General features: G+C 32.7%; 13 protein-coding genes across 13 annotated transcripts, besides 2 other annotated features; 7 read left to right on the top strand and 6 right to left on the bottom strand.

Moving 5' to 3' along the window:
* Positions 1-927: 927 nt before the first annotated feature.
* Positions 928-1679, bottom strand: TVAGG3_0290440 (secretory carrier-associated membrane protein scamp family; the record flags this gene model as incomplete). Its single annotated transcript, XM_001580263.1, has 1 exon — positions 1009-1668. The coding sequence occupies one exon, from the start codon at positions 1666-1668 to the stop codon at positions 1009-1011; it is 660 nt and encodes a 219-aa protein (XP_001580313.1).
* An 80-nt stretch (positions 1680-1759) lies between these two features.
* TVAGG3_0290430 (uncharacterized protein) lies at positions 1760-3369 on the top strand (the record flags this gene model as incomplete). The annotated part of the gene is made up of 1 exon (XM_001580262.1): positions 1768-3216. The coding sequence occupies one exon, from the start codon at positions 1768-1770 to the stop codon at positions 3214-3216; it is 1449 nt and encodes a 482-aa protein (XP_001580312.1).
* A 208-nt stretch (positions 3370-3577) lies between these two features.
* On the top strand, positions 3578-4494 carry TVAGG3_0290420 (uncharacterized protein; the record flags this gene model as incomplete). The annotated part of the gene is made up of 1 exon (XM_001580261.1): positions 3578-4435. The coding sequence occupies one exon, from the start codon at positions 3578-3580 to the stop codon at positions 4433-4435; it is 858 nt and encodes a 285-aa protein (XP_001580311.1).
* A 523-nt stretch (positions 4495-5017) lies between these two features.
* Positions 5018-6050, top strand: TVAGG3_0290410 (Ras GTPase-related family; the record flags this gene model as incomplete). Its single annotated transcript, XM_001580260.1, has 1 exon — positions 5135-5941. One exon carries the CDS (start codon positions 5135-5137, stop codon positions 5939-5941), a length of 807 nt encoding a protein of 268 aa, XP_001580310.1.
* Positions 6051-6376: 326 nt separating this feature from the next.
* On the top strand, positions 6377-7098 carry TVAGG3_0290400 (O-methyltransferase protein; the record flags this gene model as incomplete). Its single annotated transcript, XM_001580259.1, has 1 exon — positions 6393-7085. One exon carries the CDS (start codon positions 6393-6395, stop codon positions 7083-7085), a length of 693 nt encoding a protein of 230 aa, XP_001580309.1.
* Positions 7099-7369: 271 nt separating this feature from the next.
* TVAGG3_0290390 (uncharacterized protein) lies at positions 7370-8396 on the bottom strand (the record flags this gene model as incomplete). The annotated part of the gene is made up of 1 exon (XM_001580258.1): positions 7401-8396. One exon carries the CDS (start codon positions 8394-8396, stop codon positions 7401-7403), a length of 996 nt encoding a protein of 331 aa, XP_001580308.1.
* A 462-nt stretch (positions 8397-8858) lies between these two features.
* Positions 8859-12431, bottom strand: TVAGG3_0290380 (microtubule associated protein XMAP215 family; the record flags this gene model as incomplete). Its single annotated transcript, XM_001580257.1, has 1 exon — positions 8859-12431. One exon carries the CDS (start codon positions 12429-12431, stop codon positions 8859-8861), a length of 3573 nt encoding a protein of 1190 aa, XP_001580307.1.
* A 470-nt stretch (positions 12432-12901) lies between these two features.
* TVAGG3_0290370 (microtubule associated protein XMAP215 family) lies at positions 12902-13526 on the bottom strand (the record flags this gene model as incomplete). The annotated part of the gene is made up of 1 exon (XM_001580256.2): positions 12902-13526. A coding segment is annotated over one exon (625 nt), but the record flags the coding sequence as incomplete, so codon positions are not given.
* Positions 13527-15104: 1578 nt separating this feature from the next.
* Positions 15105-15980, top strand: TVAGG3_0290360 (uncharacterized protein; the record flags this gene model as incomplete). Its single annotated transcript, XM_001580255.2, has 1 exon — positions 15105-15569. The coding sequence occupies one exon, from the start codon at positions 15105-15107 to the stop codon at positions 15567-15569; it is 465 nt and encodes a 154-aa protein (XP_001580305.1).
* A 193-nt stretch (positions 15981-16173) lies between these two features.
* TVAGG3_0290350 (protein serine/threonine kinase protein) lies at positions 16174-17460 on the bottom strand (the record flags this gene model as incomplete). Its single annotated transcript, XM_001580254.1, has 1 exon — positions 16174-17460. The coding sequence occupies one exon, from the start codon at positions 17458-17460 to the stop codon at positions 16174-16176; it is 1287 nt and encodes a 428-aa protein (XP_001580304.1).
* Positions 17461-17615: 155 nt separating this feature from the next.
* Positions 17616-17653: a mobile genetic element.
* Positions 17616-17653: a terminal%2Cinverted (terminal inverted repeat of Banshee-A3 transposon ID:TVAGG3_0290340).
* Positions 17654-18141: 488 nt separating this feature from the next.
* On the top strand, positions 18142-19277 carry TVAGG3_0290330 (glycosyltransferase family; the record flags this gene model as incomplete). The annotated part of the gene is made up of 1 exon (XM_001580253.2): positions 18536-19225. The coding sequence occupies one exon, from the start codon at positions 18536-18538 to the stop codon at positions 19223-19225; it is 690 nt and encodes a 229-aa protein (XP_001580303.1).
* A 51-nt stretch (positions 19278-19328) lies between these two features.
* TVAGG3_0290320 (uncharacterized protein) lies at positions 19329-20507 on the bottom strand (the record flags this gene model as incomplete). Its single annotated transcript, XM_001580252.1, has 1 exon — positions 19911-20507. One exon carries the CDS (start codon positions 20505-20507, stop codon positions 19911-19913), a length of 597 nt encoding a protein of 198 aa, XP_001580302.1.
* A 359-nt stretch (positions 20508-20866) lies between these two features.
* On the top strand, positions 20867-23191 carry TVAGG3_0290310 (Ankyrin repeat family; the record flags this gene model as incomplete). The annotated part of the gene is made up of 1 exon (XM_001580251.1): positions 20867-23191. One exon carries the CDS (start codon positions 20867-20869, stop codon positions 23189-23191), a length of 2325 nt encoding a protein of 774 aa, XP_001580301.1.
* Between the last annotated feature and the right edge of the window lie 162 nt (positions 23192-23353).

Below are 23353 nucleotides of genomic sequence, written 5' to 3'. Positions count from 1 at the left end.
CTAACGACATTTATCGTCCTGCTCTCTGCATTCCACATTTTATGCTGCACCTTCAAACAACATAAAATTGAGATGTACTTAATGAAAAGTTTATGATGAACAGATATTGATACTATAAAACCTATCATCTCATCGAAGTTAATTTTTTTAGCAAATGGATCTATTTGATTATGAGTTTAACTATATATGGAGATTAAAAAACCGATTGCTTTTACTTCATACTCATTCACAGGATAATCACAATGAATTGTTTCTGATATTTGTAATAGCTAAAAAATAACAAGCTAAAGGTATATAATAAATATATCAAGCAGTTTCCAGTAGGTGGGCTCACTTATTGCTATATTATTCATTGATCTCAAATTTTGGATTTTTGCATAAGGGCTTACAATAACAATTTGAGTATTATTATGGACTTCTAAGTTAACAGATGAATTGTTATAGGCAATCACACAAATAACATTTATTAAATTCTGCAACATTAGATATTACAACCTGATGTGAGTTGTTCAATCGTGAGTCAAAAGTACTATTTGACAGTGAGACATTTCAGTCCTAAAATGATCTCTGTTGTACCTTTTCAGACACTTTTCTAGGCGTTGCGGTTTTGACAGCCAATGGGCGTTCCCGGGTAGAGGCTTCGTGGCCAATGCTTTTACAACGACCCTACAAAAGAAGGTGTGGCTTTTTATACTTGGTGATTTTGTTGCGCTAGGTAACAGTGGTCACATATAATCCAAGAATTCGCGAGTTTGATTTTTTTTTACTAACAATTTTTTATCTAATTGCTACTCTCGATTAATACTAATACTAAAGTTTGTAAATGCAGTAGAAAAACAATCTGAAATACATTCTTTATCTAAATATTATTTTATGAATTTGAATTCAATAATCTTCTGTTGTAATAAAATTATGTTCAGTGGATAGAAACAAACTATTTATATAAATTGAACAAATACAAACATAAAAATAATATTTTCCATTTGATCAATGATCTAGTATAATACTTCACGGTTCGAACTCCTGGTTGTGCTTCTTCAAAGAACCTTGACTGTCTTCGATTTCATTCATATGAATTAAAATAATTATTTCTAAAATGAAGTTGAAAATTTCCCAAACTGTAATAACTACACCAACAATCCTATTGATAAGAGATCCATTTGCAAAAGCACTAAGTGTATATTGAATGCCAATAAAACCCGTTCCTCTGAATCCTGTGAACGTAACTCCAGCGAAGAATACAACGAATAACTGCGCTAGTATACATCCACCTATAGATTTTCCGTCTCTTAGGTTTACATATAAAGGATAATATTGTATGTAAAATAACGCGGCTGGGAATATAACACAATAAGAAAGAGACATTATAATATCTTGCCCTAAAGATGATTTATTATCTTTGATTTGAAAGTTGAAAATTGAACCTAATAATGTCCAAAAAAAGCAATATGTGATTGAAACGGCAGTAAAATAAGTCATTCTGACTAAAAATGAAAATCCTTGCTGAATTTCGGTATTTATATTGTGGTAGACAAGAGGCCAAAATGAAGGAAAATTCGGTTTGTTTTCTTCTGGCTGTTTTTCAAGCTCATGAGTCATCCCTACAAGAATCTCGTCATCAATTTTATATGATGACGGATCAAATGGGTTTGGTAATTGTTCATCCATGATTAGAAATCTAAAAATGACAAACCCTATAAATTTCATAAACCGAACGATTTTGTCATAAATTATACTTTACATGTCAAAAATCCTACTAATTTTCTCATGTATACAGGATCAAACTTAAAATTTGCAGATGTAGAGAAAATGGTTATGAATTCCAATAACATTAATGCAAAAATAGAGTTTATTGATACAATCAAAGCAAAATATCCAACAGCTGACGATGCTACAAAGAAAACAATAATTTTTTCTCTTTTCAAGCTTTGCAGAGAAGATATTGATGTAGTACGACTTCATGCAGTTCAAGTTTTCATGGATGATATATCAATTCCAAAAGAATATATTTCAAATTTAATTATTAAACCAGAAACAACATTCACAGCGTTTAAATTTAATACATATCCATATTTTGGCATTTTTGATACCCTTTTGACCGATAGATTGCCTCTAGTTCGTGTATCTGCAACACAAGCTTTATCAAACTCAGAATTTGACCAAGATCAAGAACTATCAAGCGTAATTATGAAAACAGCAGCTCAAATGCTTAACGATAACTCTAATCTTGTTCGTGCAGCTGCAGTTCACAGCCTTAGAAAAATTACATCACGAAACAATACTAAATTTACAATTGAAAAAGCACAAATCCGTATGGTTATCGCTATGCTTGATGATCCTATTGAAGAAAATCGTCACGAAAGCTTACTTTTAATCAAATATCTTCTTGTTGAAGATATTCAACAAGTTGAACTTATGATTTCAGGTATTGCCTTAGCAGCATCACATTACAGACATGATAGACCATTATATATTCAATCAGCTCGTTCATTTGGCGCAAATAATTGGTTCTTCTTCCATTTGGCCGTTTTAAAGATCCTCAAAATCATTCCAGATGAACTTGACTTGTATTCAATGACAACCGTCATACCTCTGGCCGCACTTTTTGCTGCAAGAAAAGTTCAATGTTTTCCACTTCCTGAATCGATTGCCCAGCATGAAGAGACAATAGAAGCCATCATAGAAGGATGCTCCGACGTATCCGTTGTAGAAGAAAACAGACCAGTCAATTTGGACGAACTTTCGGATTATATCAAAGATAATTCTGGAAATGCAAACTACTTTTACCAAGAATGCACGGGTTTGGCCGATGCTGTTGATTATGTAACTGGCTCTGGTAAAGATAATTACTTCCAAATCGTAAAAACAGATGATGGCCAAACAATTGTCAATAAAATCTCCGTAAGCTTAATTCTTCCAGAAGAAAATACTCCAAGTACGGCTTTGGTATACGATAGACTTGCTTTCTTCCTTCCTATCCAAGCAAAACTTAATCATCCGATTGAAAACAAGCTTTTGGTTAAATCTTCAGCTGCTTTCGATCCCCTTGAGCTTGAAGGAAACGGAACATTGTTCAAAGGCTCTTATAAGATGCAAGTTGTCAATTCAAAAATTCCATACAAAATTACTCTTCAGTTTATGATCCAATCAGAGGAAGGCATAACCAATATTGGAAAACCTTTCGATGTCTGGATCGTTGGACGCTCATATATCTAAGAATACAGAAATTTTGAATTATTTTTAAGATTCAATTTCGATTTCCTCAATAATTATACCAGTACTTCCTTGTAGGGGCTACTGGGTTTCAATAAAGAATATGTTTGTTATCACTTTTCTTCACTTTTTAATTTGTTCACAACAAAACTAGAGAGAATCTCATATTTTCTACTGCCAATGAAATATAAACCGAGACATACTGCAATTTTTCTTTGCAGAATCATTATTCTACACAAGGTTATCGACATATTCATCGTTGTATTCAATTTTTGGAGAGCAAAATCGTTTTCCGAAATATATCTTTTTTATCATGTTTTGAGTATTTCTTTTTTGATCTGTCACGTCAGATGAAATATTTTCAATGGGCGATCTTGTTCTGATTTTAACAGAGGATTTTAACAACGATCCGTACTTAATATTATTCCTCTGCTTTACTTGCGGTGTCTTCTTTTTCCGTGCTATCAATACATTCCTCGAAAAAGGAAAGATCTCCACATTTAAATATTGGAGCCGTTCATTCTTTAGATATTTCATGTTTTTAATGATTATAATGAAACTTGTTATGTTCTCCATTCAATTGGATAACAATGTAATGAACAACAACCTATTTTGCTGGCTCGAATTCGGATCTAACGTATGTTTTATCATTGCTTTAATTATGCTTTCCCAATCATTCAGAAACTTCTCGACACTTTGTACCGTCAAGAACAAGATTAAGAGACCATACTTCAGAATTATTTCCCTTTCATACTTCTCACTTTGCACAATTGTCCTCATACTCTCTACAGTATTCAATGGCAACTCTCATGCAATCAAGAACCCAAAGCCTGGCAAGGAAAAGACATATAAAATCGTTTCACAAGTCTTTTACGTTATTTTCCAGTTAATGAGCTTATCTGCTCTTTTAGTTTTTATCACAATTCCGATGCTTACATCTCTTATCTACCAATTTAAGAACCAATTCGGCAAAATGATCAATATAATCTTTATTTCAACTGCTGCTCTTTCTGTCGCTGCAAGCATATTTAGAATATGGTATGCATTCAATGTTGATCATCAGTTACCACTTAGAATCAGCCGTTGGGTTACTGCAATTGTAGATATTATTATTTCAATGCAACAAACATTAATAGATCACATCATCAAGAAACACTCTAACATTCTCTTACAGAACAAGCTCGAATCATCTTCTGGCGCTTCAGACGTCAAAACAATGTAAAAATGTCTTAGATTTTTGCCATTTTAATAAAATAGTGTTAATTCTTATTTATATATTTTTTAATTTTTTAAATATGCACTTAAGTTCGCATGGCACAGTCTTTAATTCTATTGATTAAGACTAATTTCCATTGAAGTTTCAAGACAGATAGGCGTTAGAGTACCCTTATAATTATAATACTACAATATTTGATATTTAAACATAGAAGCGAAGATCGAAATGAAGTTATACCATATTTGTATTCTAATAATCGAGCATAACAAAGTTTCATTTATGCCCATGCCGTACAAGCAAAATATTGCTCTTGAGCAGAATATAATTGATATCAGACTCCCAGATAATTAGGATATTTCTACAGTTTGTGATATATTTCCACAGTCACCAATAATAATTTCATTGGCTGCCATATGGCAAAATTCAATAATGAGTCCATTTTCCTAATGAATTTGTCAGAAATTTGCTATTTCAATTTCGATAGATTTTAATTTCTACCAGATAGACACTATAAAAGTAAAATATGATTTGATGGGAATCAACAATATTTTTCAATTGAAATCCGATGAAATTTCTAAATACAATACTTCCTCCTTTTTCAAGAGATGCGTTTTCAAATCAAACGATGGCAGCGGAAAATAAAATTATCGGCGAAACGATCGGCCAAAAAAATTTTACCTAATTTTCTGAATTAAATTTTTTCAAATGGGAGCAAATGGATCATACGCACCTGCAACAAACGGTCAAAGCAACGGTAATAAAATCACAGATCACATCACACTCTCTGTGAGAGGGAGTAGGAAAACAGGAAAAACAGCTTTAATTACTAAAATTCAAGCTAAAAAGCTTTATCCTGATTATTCGCAAACTCCTGTTATGACCGCTACAGATGTTATGTGGAATCCTGTTACCTGCGAAGGAGAAACTATACAAATTACTATTTGGGACGTCGTTGATAAAGCCATTCGTTACCTCGACGTTTCTCAAGACCAAGAACTACCAGATGCAACTACAGTTGATACTTATTCGAGAGCCGATGGAATTGTTATACTTTACAATCCTAAAAATCCGCAATCAATAAAATATGCAGTCACTGTTATCAATGAAGCTCCTCCTGAAACACCAATGATTATATGCTGCAATTTTGCAGATGAACACCTCAAAAGCATTGGAATACCAAAAGAATTAGCAGAATTATCTGATCGTTTCCAACATGTTCATACAAGCATGACTACAAATCAAGGACTTGGTGTTGTTGCCAAGTGGCTTGATTTGCCTCTTCTTTATCACAGAAAGAAAACATACGAAGATATGTTAAAGCATATTCAACAAGATTTCTCAGCTCTTGACACAGATTTAAAGAACAACCTTCAGAAAGAAAATTTCATCGCCGAAGAAGAGACTCAACATAGAAAATATACAGTTCCGGAAAGTTCGATTATTCCACCAGAAAAACAAGCAGAACTGAAGCACCCTAGTAAGCCAATGTTGTTTGAGAATCCAGGAAGTTAATTTAATTACATTTTAATGCAAAATATTTTATTTGTATTTTTATAATGGTTCTCTTATTGTTAGTATTTATTAAATTCATATTCTGTTATTACTGTCATTAAAATCGGATTATTCTTTAAAATTATATTTTATTATTTTTTTATTTGTTTCTATTATTATTTATCAATCATTACTTAACTCAATCTCTTTCTTAAAAAGGGTTTTGCTATTTAATATTACTATATTAGATCAAAAATATCATATCAAATTGGATTAGTAGAGCTAATATGGTTCAATACATGAAAATCAGATATTAACGTAATGGTTAATTTATAGAATGAGTATTTTCATTATTAAATCCTTAATTAATAATTTTGCCCCATTCATTTTTACTGTTTGAGCTTCAATTATTAAAATATTTTTGTCTAATACTGATGTGTATCTTATATTTTGAATACAAGGACCAGATTTGATGAGTGAAAATCTCAACCCTGATATTACCTATAAAGGAAACAAAGAGGAATGGTATAAGATAAGCAAAGGATTTTGGGAGAACCAAGATAAAACAGATTCGGGAATGCTTGATGGATATATTCAAGTTTCAGGCTCTGATATTTATGAAAGTCGTGATTTAATAGAAAAATATCAGAAAAAGAAGAAGTTAGGAAATACAAAGGCTGCTGATTGCGGTTCAGGTATTGGACGCGTTTCATACTTATGTTTAATGGACTATTTTAAACACATTGACTTAATAGATCCAGTTGCTTCATTTTTAGATGTTGCAGAACAAAAATTTGATGGATTTCCATGCAGAAAATACCCTGTTGGCATTCAAGACTGGATTCCTGAAGATAATTATGACGTTTTTTGGTGTCAATGGTCAATCATGTATCTTACAGACGAAGATTGCATTAAGTTCCTACAGAGATGCAAACAACATCTCCTTCCAAATGGCTTGATAATTATCAAAGATAATATTTGTGATCGCGATGTCAAAGCTGGTTTAGAAACATTCGAAGTAGATACAAATGACAACAGTCTTTTACGTTCATATAAAGTTTACCTAAATCTTTTTGTAAAAGCAGGACTTCATCTTGTGGAAGCAGTAAAGCAGACAAACTATCCAAAATACCTCCTTCCATTATATACTTTTGTTCTTAATTAGAGTATAAAATTATAGATTTTAATTTTCATAGTTTTTCAACAAATTTCCATTGAGAACCAAACAAACATTTTATAGTTTATTTGCATTAAGCACAAAATGCTATCATATTACTTAATTTAAGATCCGAAATATGAACCTATCAGAAATAAACGAATCATATTCTTATGGAAGCTTGGTTTATGTATTATAAGTATTGTCAACCTTGATTTCGGATATGATTAGAAAAAATTAGGTAAAATTATTTTAAATTTCGGTTTTCTTTTTTGGTAAAATCAACATGCAATGACTAGAATGTATTTTTACTTTATGTTGTTATTAAAATCTCTTACCGCAATATGTGCATTCACCACAAATAATGTGATGTTCACCAGTAACTTCGCATTGAGGACGACCACATCCTTTGCACTTTCCACAAATGAAATTCCTGCATTCTCCGTAAAAGTCGCATTCTTTCTTACCACAAACGGTGCATTTACCGCAAACAAAGTTTTGGCAGCCAATTGCGTCGCATTCCTTCATTCCGCACTTCTTGCACTGGTGCATGAAGAAATTGTGCTTGCAGTTTGTAACAGGTGGTGTCCAGCCTTTGCGTTTCTTCTCTTTCTTCTCCTTCTTTTCTTTCTTGTCCTTCTTCTCCTTGACTTCGACGTTAGCTGTGCTCATATCGATGGTAAATGAGCCAGATGGGACAACTGGAACGACTGGATTAACTGGTGTGGCTGGGGTAACGTTGATTGTGGAGTTTGGAACAATTCTCCAGTCTGGGATGATGCCGAGCTGATCCATGATGACTTCTTGAATGTAAACAAGTTTGTAGAGGACTTCCTGCTGATGTAAAACGAGATTTACGACATCCTGGCTGAGCACTTTGTTTGATGGGTTCATTCTTGGTGGCAACTGCTGGGTTTGTACATTAACTACAACTTGTGGTTGTGGTGGCTGAACATTAACAGCAACCTGGGGTTGTGGAGGTTGTACAATTATCTGAGCTGTTGGAGCTGGCCCTGGTTTCTTCTCCTTCTTTGGCTTAGGTTCTTCAGGTGGTGCCGTTGCGTTGATATTAAATGAAAAGTTTGCTCCAATGGCGTCGTTTTTCTTATCTTTATCCTTGTCCTTCTTCTTCTCCTTTGTGTCCGAGCTAGAGCCGAATGCTCCGAATGAGAAGTTGAAAGATCCGCCTTCTTCATTTTTGCTTTCCTTCTTCTCTTTTTTATCTTTTTTCTTGCTCTTCTTATCAGAATCAGAGTCACTGCCGCCTGTGGCTGCGAAATTCATGCTGAAGCCAGGTATGTTCATTCCGAACTTTGACATCGAAATGAATTGAGGTAAAAGTAATCTCACTTTTCAATTTGTATAACTTCAAAAAATGCAAATTATTGATATTAACATAATAAAGATCATATACGTTGCTAAAAAATTGAGAAGATTTCTGATCTGAAATGATCAATATATATCTACTAATATAGTAATATAAAAATATATGATTTTTATCAAAATTGAAATACAATGTTTGCGATATCGCATTATTTGAATGCCTGAAATTTTGGAGGTTTGATCAAGCTTATCAAAATACAACGATAATTGTATTGTAAACCATGATATTCTATTAATTGCCAAAGAAGAATTCTTTTATAATCGGGAATTTTCGATTTCATTTTTTTAACTCCGACATTTTATCTAAAAATATGTAATTAATATATATAACAAAAAACCTTCAATATTTTTAAATTATTTATTAATTACAAGAATAACAATATAAAAAATTTTAATAATTTACATATTTCCGCCTCTAAGAGGTTTCAAGCGACTTGGTTGATGCTGAACTGGTGAAACAGAAGACCCTTGAACATTTGGGTTGATATTCAATAGTTGCAGTATCGTTGAATTTTGACCCAACTTTTTAAGGTTTTCTTTTGAGGTTATTACATCATAATAATTCTTCATAACTAATTCACCGTAATTTCTTATAGATTGGAATACCTTAGCTCCCATCTGAGTCTTTACCATACTCTCCTTGTCATGCATCTCAAAGAACTGGTCAATCAATGAGAAAGAATTGAAAATGTCTGTTTGATTCCCGAGTTCACAAATTCTTGCTCCTGAAGCTTCGAAGCATTTAATTGCCAATCTGAGCCATTTCTCACTCAGATTTCTCTGCCAGTCTCCATCATATTCACCAATGGCAGCCAGTAATCCCATGAACGCGAACATAGAGCAATCCTCGATAACTTTGATGATGATTGCATTCATTACTTGGTTCAAAACTCCTTCAGCAGTTCCATTTGTTAAATGAGTCATCATTTCATATAACAGCTGCTGAATGTGTTCCTTAGGAATCAAAGGAGATAATTTCGTCTCAGAGAACAATGTCAACAGACAGAAAGCAATGTATTTGCAGAATCTCGTTGGTGGCTCAGCCATTGCGAAATAAGTGTGAACTTTTGACAACAATAAAATCATCAAAGCGTCTAAATGAGACTTAAATATTGTTTCGTCTTTCTTCAATTGAGCAGAAATTGATTTCAAAGCTGGAACGGCAACTCCTGTTTCGTCAGACATCAAATCATTGATCCATGAGTACAATTGGACCTTTGGATCAACTAAACCTTGTGAAACACTGTCATTTAACATGCAAACACATAATTTTTGTTCAGAAGATTTATGTGATTCAGGAGAATTTGCTTCATTTCTACTGAATGAATCTTCTGTTGGTTGTGGCTCTGGTTCTCTGTCCTTTGACATTGAATACGATCTCTTCTTTGGACTCTTTGGAGATTCAGGACGAACTTCTTTCTTCGGAGATTCGGCAACAACTTTTTCTTCTTCTTTTTGAACTTGAATTTGCTGCGGTTTGTTCAAGTTATCCAAGTAAATAATGAAATTAGTTGCTGCTGTATAAATCTCTGGATTTTCATCTTTGTTTGCAGAAACTAATTTCAAAATCTTGTTTGTCGAATTCCTCAATTCATCGACATAACTTTGAACATCAGCGTTTGGAATTATTTCAGTCAGACATTGATAAGTTGCCGTCAAAACGAAAACGGATGTTGCGATAGAGATAATGTGAACTAATATCTCTAATAAGACTTGTGTATCGCATGCATCGAATATTAATTCTTTAACACGCGACCATGTCTTGTGGTCTCTTCCGTAGCATTCTAAGATCATTGGAATGATCAAAGAACTTTCGTATTGTGTCAATTGTCTGTTCTTTTCTTTGACAATCGGAATCAAGTTCTCCAAGAAGCCAATGATCTCAGCAAATCCATCGACATGTCTCATTAACAAAGTCTGATACGCGCACCATAAGAAAACAATGTCTAAAATCAATGAAAAGTGACTGAAATCTTTTGTTGCGATGTTCAAAAACAAAGAACATGTTGAAGAAATGACTTCTAAGTCAGTTTCCATGATTGTTTCTGGGAAATATGTTTCGGCATTTGCTTTCAGAAGATCTGTAAGACTCTCCGGATCTTCATCTGTGTTCAAAATCTTCAAAGGAAGGAATGGATCAATGCCAGAAATTCTTTCATCAGTTTCATCACGAGTAGGAACGTAATTGAACAAACTGGAAGCTTGTTCTTTGGAAGAACTGTCTTTGTTGGCATTGGAATTATCTCTTTTCATGAGATTTGTGATCAACGATTTAATATGGGACTTCTTTGCTGGAGGGAATTCTTCGGCGGCTTTGTTAACAGCTTCTACAGCACCAGGAAGATTCAAGAACTGTATAATTATTGGGTTGGCGGCTTCATGGAATTCATCAGATTTGTTTGCAATGCAATTAGTGATGAAACTTGCATGCTGGTTAACATCCATGTCATAGTTGAGCTCCCTCAAGAATCTGATCGCGTAAATCTTGCCTTCTGCGTTGAATCTTTGGAATTGTTCGATGAAAACTTCAGGGATAAATGAAGGCCACATGGAATAGACCAAATTCATGATCTGGAGACACATAGTTCTTATCGGTTTGTTGGTGAAATTGAGGAGTAGCATCATATCGCAGTAGAATTCTTTTGGAATTTGGGAAATGTCGGAAACACTGATCAATTTAAGAGACAAATGAACGTCTTTGGCTGCAACTAAGACCAAGTTCGGATTGGCATCTTTAAACCATGGTCGAAGTCTCTCAAAAAGTGGAACGAAATCAGAAAATGGAATTGAGTTCGATTTATCTTTCTCCAACAACTTTGTTAGCATTGATTCGACTTCTTCCATTCCTTTCTTGCATTCGAGCATCGAACCAGCTCTTGTAACTGCTGATAAGATATTCTTTGAAAACAAAGCTCGTTCTGGAGAGCTATCTCTAGCGCTTTTCGGATCAGGAGATTGGCCAGCTCTTGTACTCTTCTTTGGAGATTGAGATCTCTTAGGGACAGGAATTGCAGATTGTTGTTTTGGTTTTGAAGGAGCAACAGATAAAACAGAAGGCTCTTTATCGCTGATATCGGAAGGAACTTCGTTCAGCTGGACAACCTTTTCAAGATCATTTGTATTTTCTCCTTGAGTTTCTTGGCCTTGTTTCTTAGCCTCTTTGATTTGACGATCGTTAACATACTTGAAGTTGTTCAGTGCTTCCGTTCCGCCGAGATTTGAAACAGCAACAAGACATTCATTTGCTGCTTTACGAACACCTTGATCTGAGTGAGTAAAGAGTGGTTTAATCTGCTGGGAGAAGCCTTCTATGTCGATATCTGATGAATCCTTTTCGTTACTGAGGTAATGAGCGAAATATGTTGCGATACATTTTGGAACTACTGGATTTTTAGCGCCAAGATGCTGATAGAAGAAGTTAAAAACATATTGGCCGCCATTACATTCGCATGTTGCATCGAGCAATTCAAATAAAGATGATTCAAGTTTTTTATCTGGCAATTTATCAAGTGCAAACAGTAAAACTTGAGAAATTGCATCATCAGCCATCTTCTGTGAGTCTTCTTTCTTGATGTAATACAAGATATCTTTCACAATATTTGCCATAACTTTAGGAGTGAAGGTTTTTCCAATGAAAGTATTGGAAAGACCAGCAGCTACAGCTTGCGGGTTACTTGAATCTTCATCAAATTGCTTCCTTACCTGTTCAAGACCTAATGTAACTTGATTCCATTGGCCACTTGTCAATAAATTGTTCGTTTCGTCCTCAACCCAGTCTCTCCATACATTTACAGCTGTCTGTGATGTTGGCTTACGTTTGATTGATCTTCTTGTATCAGGAGATTTGGCTCTTTGCCTTGCAACTTGGAGCTGCTTCTCAGGGATTTTGATTTCTCCTGGTTTCTGAAGTCCAACTTTTGTTAGAGCTTTTGCAACAGCGTCTCTGACAGAAAGATTTGCATCATCAACCATTTTCACGAGCTGATCTTGGACTGGTGCTGATACAGGAAGAACTGGACATCTGATAATAAAAGCAACGGCTTCTTCACGAAGACGAATTGAAGAATTTGTCAACATCTTCAAAATGTATTCAAGGAAAGGCTGCTCGTATGGCGAACCCGACACAATATTCAATGCTACTGCATCAAAAGCACTTTGAAGATTTGAAAAACGGCTTTGACGTTTTTCTTTCATTGCATTTAAAACAGGTGTAATATATTCACGTAAACGACGCGAAAGCTGTGTCTTGAATGTAATTGCGAGTTTTTCAATGACTTGAACTGCGACTTCGTTGCATGCAACGTGTTTTTCATCGTTGATTGCGTTAAGGAATGTATTTTCGTATTGTGCGAGTGGAAAATCTGGTGTAATTAATGACAGTAAGAGTTCATATCCTGCTTTTCTGTCTTTCCATGTTTCAGAAATGATTAATGAAGGCCAACTATTTTCTCCTTCGTAAAGAGGAACTTTTGATGGAGTAACTAATTCTTTAGATGGTGATTTAGACGAATTTGGATCTGTTGAATCGAATTTACCAATAGCAACCTTTGCAGATTCAATAGCTCCGGCTGCTTCTTTTTGGATTTTTTGATCATTATGTTGAAGTAATGGAGTGAGATATTCAATGAATTTATTAGCTTCATCTGCATCTTTTGGTGTCAGAGAAACGAGATGTGCAATAACGACTGAAATTACTGCTAAAATCGTATGTGGCGACTTCGACATGATTTTCTTGAATAGCAAATCTGTTACTTTTTCACGATCGTTCTTCAAACATTGAATTACTAACGGGATTGCAGCGTCTGAATTTTGTTGTCTAGCGCTTAAACACTTATCTATTAGTGCTTGAGCGATGGCATCGTATTGTATATCATTACTTGCTTTAAAGAATAAATCACAAATGGTTAATGCTGTTTTTTGACAAGATGGATTTATATCTGCGAGGTAATTGGGCAATTGAACTTGTAATTGATTAAGAAGTGCTGCAGTTGGTGTAGCCATAAGCTCAATTATGTGCTCATACGCCTGCAAACGCGATTTCCAATCTCCTGCTTCAATATCTTCCATAATTTTTATAAACTTATAAAATTTATCCGTTTAGAATAATCAAAAGTGACAAAATTAATGATTGCTTTATCCGATTTGCCTTATAATTATTTTCTAATGTGCTATCATGTGATTATCTTATCCGAAGAGAATTGAAATTTTCGCTAGATTTCAAGATTCACACTGCTTTCCATGGATTTTTAGTCAAGGTTGCTTAGATTTATTTACTGAATCATATACATAATTTATAGCGTAAAGAAATAAGGGCCAGCTACGGATAACAAAAAACATTTTATATGATTATTCTTATGTTATAAATATCAATTTTATAGGCTGGAAGAACCGAATTTGTGCAGCCTTTTAATTGCTTTCTGCAAACAATACATATTGTGAGTTTTCTGTCCCATTGTCTTTATAGATAGTATTGGGGTACACTAACACTAAAGGTGAAAGAAAGTATGAATTAGATTACTTGATTTTTAAACGATTTTTGCTTTAATATCATCAATCAAAATAATATTTAAATCTCAGCGAAAGATGTGCAAGAATGGATCTTTTGCATGGAAATTCACAGTAATCAGTCTTAATTGTAATAGGAATGGAGTCTTTCTCTGAAGAAGATCCAATCAGTGTTTAAAACTTAAAATTTACGCCTTTCTTAAGATCATTAATGTGCTGATGTTTGCATAATTGCTGTTGGAATGTCATAAACTGCATTCTGACATATTTTAATCATCCATTCATGATAAATTTCTAAAAAATATGAAAGAAATTAAAAATCGAAAGGCTATGAATTGTTGGACTGTTGGACATATATGAACAAATCAATTTTCATTGAAAACTGTAGAAGTATTGAGCAACTATGAAAATGCAAAAAAGGGTAGCTTCTCTTTCAAATAAAACATTCTCCAAAATAATGTCCATCAAATCCTAAAATGGGACATATTAATAGTGTATTTGAGAAATATCATTCGAAATCACGATGAATATTCAAATAAACAAGAAAACAAATATATTAAAGTGCAGAAATAATGTGAATATTATGGAATTAGATAAAATGTATGTCAATTCAGTAAAATCAAAATTGAGAGAGCCGCTAATAAAATATTTCGCATTTACTATGTCATTTGTTAGAGCTATAGTTAACATAAAAATTTGCTCAATGGTCTGAGATTTGAATGAAAACTTATGTCAATAAATAATATTAATTTTGCATAGTTTATTGTAATATTAAATGGGAAAAGACTAAATTTTAAGAAGCAATTGAAATTAACAATTTGTCCTATCCAATTTTTCAGAAGATATTTGGTTATTATAATTTTATTAATTAGATAATAAATTTAAATAAAATGGATTAGAAAAATTTGCCAGGCCCATAGAATTTAATACAGTTCGTTATCATTATAATATAATATAAATAATATTCCGATTTTTGATAAAATAATTATTATTTTTAATGAGGGATCATTCAATTTTTCAATAAATTCAAAAATCAAAAAATCAAAAAGAACAAATTATCATAAACACAAAATGCTATAATATAGCCAATTTTTATGAAACTTTCAGAAAAATTGAATTGTATTGAAATATTTTTTCAAAATGTCTTTAACTCCAAGAATTGGTCAGCTTTATTTGAGTGGCATTAAAAAGAGAGAAAGAAATTCCAATGATGATTTTAAACAACTGGAAAGAAGAAGATGGGAAAAAGTTTTAAGTGTTACAAACAAATTGATTGATATTAAACCAACTAATATCGAGAAATCTGAAAGCGCCCGCTCAACAGGGTCTTTATTAAAGCCTGTTTCACACATTTTCTCACCGGTTAAGCCATCAAAGCTTATCAAAGATCCACGGAAACAAAATAAAAGACATAATACTATTCCTACTGAAGATTTAACGCGTGCTGTTAACGAGCTTCTTGCCAACAAAAAGAGTGGTCAGGATGCTGTTTGCTACAATACAATGGAAACAATTCCATTTCCGTATCAAATGGATATGCCAGAGGTTAGGTTAACAAGACCTGTTTCCACTACAATTAATTCCCTTGAAAATCTCTTATTATAATAAATTGTTTGAATTTTCCTTTTTTTACAAAATCGAATCCACAAAATATTTTTATCACTTACAAAAATTGAATGTTCACATTCGCCCAAGCAGCAAAAGAAATCCATGTAGATCTAATTAATTGATGAGTCTACTAGCACTGGACATAATGAATATTTGGCGAGAATTTATAGAAGTGCATGCAAACCTGCATGGTAACTTAATGGCACAATAATGATCAATTAAATATCATAAAATTGTATTTGAATCCCTAATAGTTTCATGAAAAGAGGGTCTGAATCAGTTTTGTGAACAATGTTACTTCATAAACTATCTATACATCATCAATTTGTCCATTAATTTCATAAATTTCAATAATTATTGATAATATCTGGATGTTGATATGTTGAAATGACTTCTATATTTCTATATGTGATGTAACCATTCAATTAATTTTATAAGTTGCCTTAGTTTATTCAGCATCTTCATAATTGATCGTCAATAAATCGATAAATTTCTTATTGCAATAAGTGGAGTGAAATCTAATGATTCAAATAAAATAACTCATAGCATATTCAAGTAACAAAAATAAACAGTTAAACTATAAAAAACTAAATTTAATAAATCAAACAAGAACTGTCAGATCTTCGTATGAAAATTCGTCAAATCTCGGGAAGGTTTCTTCTCCGTCAAGTGAATCAGGTTCAATAATTGAATCCTCTGATTCAAAGTTGTAACCAGGATCTCCTTCGTCAACCAAAGGGACGAAGGTTGGATGGTACTCGCATTTGTAAACCTTATCCCAGTCTATGTCATCCCAGAATTCATGCTCAAAGACATCAAATCCGGGACTTCCAAGTCTTTTTGCCGGGTTCTTTTCGAGAAGTCGTGTAAGGAAATCAGCAAGAACGGGGTCCATTGACTTTGGTATTCTAACTGGTTTTTGGCAAATTGCATCAAAGAGCATTTTTCTGTTGTTGTTGTTTGAAAATGGAACGGAACCCGTGTAGAGGCAATAGGCAACAATGCCGAAGCTCCACCAGTCAATTGCAAAGGTTTGTGATGATGATTTGCTGATGATTTCAGGAGCAAGGTATTCAGCAGTTCCACAGAAGGAATTGCATTGGCTAGTGCATTGTCTGGCTGTTCCAAAGTCTGCAAGCTTAATATGGCCTCGAGAATCTAACAAAATATTCTCAGGCTTTAAGTCGCGGTAAATGATGCCTAAGCTGTGCAAGTATTTGACTGCTAAGGCAATTTCTGCTAAGTATAGCTTCTTCTGAAAATTATCAATACTGCATAAATTTTTACTGAGCTGGAAATGCAAATCCCCTCCGAACGCGAATTCTAAAACGAAGAGTAAATGTGTATTTGTTTGGAAAGCATTGAAAAGATGAATGATAAAAGGATGTCTTGCTCTCATCAAAGTATTTCTCTCAGATTGAATATGCTCACGATGTTTATCAGTACTTATATGAGCCTTTTCAATAGTCTTAATTGCAACAAGCTCGTCTTTTAATCTGTTTCTTGCAACATAAACAATTGCATTTCCACCTCTTCCGATTTCTTTGATATAGTCAAAATCTGTAATATCAACATTTGTATCTACTGGTTTAAGCTGCAATGCACAGATCCACTTTTGAGCTTGATGTTTTGAAGGGCAATAAAAAATTAACTCATCTTTAGAATTTTCCAGGGTAATTGAAAAGCCTGGTCTTGCTCCTGTTAATTGGGAAACTAATTTAATTTCATTAAGGTTTATATTTTTATATAAAATTTTTTGTTGTTCATCTTGATAAGTCGTAAAATCTTCTTCAGTAACAACTCCATAGAGCTTCCTGTCTGATCTGTACAGATTGGTTTTTTGTGAAATCCAACCTTTAATAGCGAATATAGGCTCAGAATCAGTCATAAGATTTGAAATAAAAAAAATTTGATAGAAATTTGACTAAAACCGAAAATTTTTATCAACTCACAAAATTTTGAAGACGATGGGTTTGTGATAGTTATAGAAATATAATATTTCTTCATATACTTCATATTATTTGATTCCAAAATTATATCATTTGTTGTAAACAGAAATTCATCAAAAGTGACACCTCAGAAAAGCTAAAAGATTGAATTTTTGGAACTTTTGATAGAGCACGTTTATAAATATTAATTAAAGTAAATGTATATTTTGTAAAGATTCTTTTTAATAAAAAAAATAAAATTTTGAAGAAGAACACAAAATCTTCTGAAAAATAATATCACATAAACTCATATTATTTTCTAATATATAACTATTTTATATAAAAATCAAATTCAATGATCTTAAAAGCGAAGGATAAACCTCAAAATTTACGAATATAATGAGTGGGAATATAATGCTTATCTATCATAAAACCATATGAAATATCAATTTTTGCTTTACGCCTAATTTTTGACGACAATTAGCAAAAAATGTTAAATGTTAACACTCAGTCCATTTGAATATGAAAAATAAAATTGACTTTGATTAAATGTTTTTATTTATCATGCAATTCTTCTTGCGACCAAAGATTTGAATAAAAGTTCAAAAAATAAGATAGCTTAAAAAATAATATACGGTAGTGTTTACTAATAGATGAATAGTATATAAATTCTATTAAAATGGATTTGATCCAAAAAAATATAAAACCAAAAATAATTGTTATAATTTAAATGAAGAAGTAATTTAAAACGATTTTATTTATGATCAAGAATTTCCTCCATATTATTTACCGCCATATTTGCAATCATACAACATTTCATATGCCTTCTTACGAAACGTACATGTTTCTCGTTCGCCTTCAATAATTACTCCCAAAGGAAGATATGCAGACACACCACATCATTGGCTTCCACAGATTCAAGGTCCTACAAAAGGAAAGGTTATTTATCACTTCGATTACGCCATTGCACCCGGCCATTCTTACTGTTACAACTTCGGACACTTCCATATTGATTTCTTTCCATGCATTCTTGTCATGCCTAAACAGATAATCAAAACATATAAAATTCTCAATGTACCACGCCAAGATTTTGTTCATGAAGCATTAGATATCATTGGTGTACCTCGAGAGAACCGAATTCCTCTCCTCAGAGTCAACGAGCTAGCCTTCTGTAAGATAGTTATTTATCCTTTTAATCCAATGATTCATCAGAGCTCGCAAGGTTTCCCACAGAAAATGATTCAAGATTTATACCACAAGCATTACAATCTAGATGGAATCAATGCCACAAGGAACTGTATCATAAACAGAAGAGATACAAGAGTGTGGTTTAATTCCAAGAAATTACTTGCTGCTTTGAAAGAGAACTATCCACAACTAGAATGGGAAATTGTTGCTGATATCCATGGATTAAAAGAATCAGCAAAAGTTTATGCTTCAATTAAGTTTTTGATGACTCCTTCTGGTTCGAATCTTTTCCATTGTTTCTTTATGCATAGAGGAGGTGTCATTCTGACTGTAGAAGGAAATCAACATGACTGGTCTTCTGTTTTATCAATACTTGCTTGTGGAATTCATCATATTATATTCCAGAGCCCGAAATTAAATCATGTCGCAGAATTTCCTGGATTTAATGTTGATGTAGGAAATTTTGTTAAAGCTGCTGGTTTCGCAGTCAAGTACTTAACAAAAGGAGAGTTTCCTAAAGAAGAATTGGATTTTTAATAGGAAACTCAACACAGACATAGAATTGAAAAGTTCCATTATATTTTTTTTTCCTCCTAAATTTACTTGTAAAAAGTTGTTTGTATTAAATTTATTGTCTAGTATTTTATTGGAGTTAATAAAAAGCAAAGGATAATGATGTGTCTACTCAACTTTCATATGCAGAAGCTATTGTAAGAGATTATCTAAAATTTCTTGGATCTATGTAATCTTAACATAGAGTTAATTTCTATGCTATTATTCATAGGAAAAATGTTTTCCCTATGAAGATCCATCGAAATTCATAGGAAGTTATGAAGACTATTGAAGATTTATCGATATTAAATTTTTCATTCTTTAGGAGTTCAGAGATGAGATTTCGTATGTAAAAATGTTGTAGAGATGTAATTAAGAAAGAAAAATAAAATTTAACAATTTGTGAAAGAAAAAAATCCTAAAAATATAGATTTTCACCTTTTTGAATAAGATAAATGAAAATCCATGAAGTGAACATAGTTACAAGCAGATGTTCGATGGTTAATATTTATGGATTTTGATTGAATTCGTGATTAGAAATTTTCTTGGAATTTTTTTTTTGATGAAATGCTATAAACAAGCTCATATATAAATATTCATATCATTCTTTTCAAATATCCAAGAAATTTAAGCAGTATCCGATATGAATAAATTATTTGTTCGAATATTTTCAGAATATCCGAACAAGTTGTAGTCTAGCAGTATCTACAGAATAAAGTTGTATTTTTGGATGAATCGCAGCAGACTCTAGAGTAAAATCTTCGTTTTTTGGTGAAAATGTTTTTGGAACTGGATCTTGATTGCGTAATTCTTCATTTAAGTCGATGGTTTGATTTTGAATCATGTTAGATATGGCTAACTCTGGTTCTGTTTGTTCTTCCGGTTTTTTAAATATTAGAGTTGGAGCAGAAGATTCTAATTGATTACGACGCCTCAGAAGCTTTAACCTATTTCTAATCATCCAAGATGTCTTGTCTGGAAAGTATTTTACAAGACGACTTTCTTTAGTTATACCTTGTTGATATAACATAATGAGTTTTTGATCATCTTCAAATGAGAATTTGTTTTCTTGACTCTTGACTTTTCTGGCGATGTATTCTTTGATTTGGCGTGGTTGATGATGTAGTTTAGTCGCAATTGCAACAGCATCGTAGTTCTGTTGAAGCAAGGCATCAATGGCTTCTTTATCTGCGGCAGAAAGAAAATGCCTTGTAACTTTTCTAGGATTATCTTCCGGAGGACTGGAAGGAAAGTAATGTTTTCTCATGAAAAATTTTTACAAAATATTTATTTCCAAGCATCAGTATAATATCGAAAATATATACTCGGATATCCTCAGTCACAGGGTATCTAAAAAGTAGAAAATCAAGCCTCTCAGGCAATTATATGACCTACAAAATGCAAAAATCTGTGAAATGGAGATTGTTTTTGACATTAATTGCTCAGACACTGGACCAACCATTTAAATTCATTTCTATAACTAACAGATCGAAATAAAAAAAGAAAAATCAGAAAAGTGAGAAAATTTTCATCAAATATATAACAATGAGATTTTTATTAAATTTCGATTTTAAATTTCTCAGAGTTTTTGTAAAGTAACGACTTATCAAAAAATCGAATCAGTCCATGAATCTGAACTTCGAATACATTGCTGCTCATATCAGTGATTACATTCAAAATGAAAACTTTTTTGATACATTCGATATCAGAGATATCAAAACAATCATGAAATATTCACGTTTGACGGCTGATCAGTACGTTACTCTTCTGAAACAGTCTTCATCAACTCTCAATTCCAAAGAATTATATATCAGCACACGAAAAGCAAATGTTACTATCCAAAATTTCGAAGAAATCGTTTCAATACTTAAATTCGTCAAAAAATACATGAAATTCCATATATTTGATGGAATCGTTGATTTTATCAAAGAAAGCGATAAGCATTTGCGTGATTCTACAGATGAAATCAAAAAACTTCAAGCAAAATTAAATACATTACAAAAACAAAAACAAAATGCGGCCAAAGAAACTACAGTCACTCGAATTAATGAATCTCACAACTATCCTAAAGAATTTTTAACTAAAATTTCATCACTTAAGGAAACCAGAGATTTTGATAGTATTTACAAATTCTTTGAAGAACTTTCTTCTAAAGGCAATAGAGAAATGATTTCAAAGGCTTGCGAAGAAGGACTTTGGAAGAAGACAGCAAAAGCTTGTGAAGAAGAACATAGGTTAAAAAAGACATCAAAACCTTGGGAAGAAGAACTTTGTTTAGGAGATCTTATGTTAGAAGAGAGTAAGGATGATAAGAATGTACTTCATATTGCAAGCGAAAAAGGAAATCTTAATCTTGTCAAATCACTTATCGAATATGGCTGTGATAAAGAAACAAAGGATGATGATGGAAATACTCCACTCATTTTAGCATCAGAAAATGGTCATCTTGAAGTTGTTAAATATCTTATCTCTGTTGGAGCTGATAAAGAAGCGAAGGATAAATATGGAGATAATCCACTAATTTCTGCATCATCAAAAGGTCATCTTGAAGTTGTTAAATATCTTATCTCTGTTGGATTTGATAAAGAAGCAAAGAATAAATATGGAGATAATCCACTCATTTCTGCATCATCAAAAGGTCATCTTGAAGTTGTTAAATATCTTATCTCTGTTGGAGCTGATAAAGAAGCGAAGGATAATGATGGAAAAACTCCACTCATTTTAGCATCAGAAAATGGTCATCTTGAAGTTGTTAAATATCTTATCTCTGTTGGATTTGATAAAGAAGCAAAGAATAAATATGGAGATAATCCACTCATTTCTGCATCAGAAAATGGTCATCTTGAAGTTGTTAAATATCTTATCTCTGTTGGAGCTGATAAAGAAGCGAAGGATAAATATGGATGGACTCCACTCATTTCTGCATCATCAAAAGGTCATCTTGAAATTGTTAAATATCTTATCTCTGTTGGAGCTGATAAAGAAGCAAAGAATAAATATGGAGATAATCCACTCATTTCTGCATCATCAAATGGTCATCTTGAAGTTGTTAAATATCTTATCTCTGTTGGAGCTGATAAAGAAGCAAAGAATAAATATGGAGATAATCCACTCATTTCTGCATCAGAAAATGGTCATCTTGAAGTTGTTAAATATCTTATCTCTGTTGGAGCTGATAAAGAAGCGAAGAATAATGATGGAAAAACTCCACTCATTTCTGCATCATCAAAAGGTCATCTTGAAGTTGTTAAATATCTTATCTCTGTTGGAGCTGATAAAGAAGCGAAGAATAATGATGGAAAAACTCCACTCATTTTTGCATCATCAAAAGGTCATCTTGAAGTTGTTAAATATCTTATCTCTGTTGGATTTGATAAAGAAGCAAAGAATAAATATGGAGATAATCCACTCATTTTAGCATCAGAAAATGGTCATCTTGAAGTTGTTAAATATCTTATCTCTGTTGGAGCTGATAAAGAAGCGAAGAATAATGATGGATATACTCCGCTCATTTTTGCATCATCAAAAGGTCATCTTGAAGTTGTTAAATATCTTATCTCTGTTGGAGCTGATAAAGAAGCAAAGAATAATGATGGAAAAACTCCACTCATTTTTGCATCATCAAATGGTCATCTTGAAGTTGTTAAATATCTTATCTCTGTTGGAGCTGATAAAGAAGCAAAGAATAAATATGGAGATAATCCACTCATTTCTGCATCAGAAAATGGTCATCTTGAAGTTGTTAAATATCTTATCTCTGTTGGAGCTGATAAAGAAGCGAAGAATAATGATGGAAAAACTCCACTCATTTCTGCATCATCAAAAGGTCATCTTGAAATTGTTAAATATCTTATCTCTGTTGGAGCTAAGAAAAACGCAATGGATAAATTCGGGTGTACTGTACTCTCAGCTGCAAAAGATAATGTAAGAGTTTATCTAATATCTCTTTGAGCCAAATGTTTAAATTAACAATATTCTTATTTCCAATCTATTTTCTCGTATGAATATTATATGTTCTACATTTAATTAATTAAAATAAACAGATTTATTATTCACATTAATCAATAACAAAATAATATCATGTATTGTTCTTCTTCTATTAAAGAATGTTGG

This window comes from Trichomonas vaginalis, chromosome V (assembly GCF_026262505.1).
Source record: "Trichomonas vaginalis G3 chromosome V, whole genome shotgun sequence".
Classification (NCBI taxonomy): domain Eukaryota; phylum Parabasalia; order Trichomonadida; family Trichomonadidae; genus Trichomonas; species Trichomonas vaginalis.
Note: the sequence above shows the minus strand (reverse complement) of the source record. Positions and strands in the feature narration are given on the sequence as shown.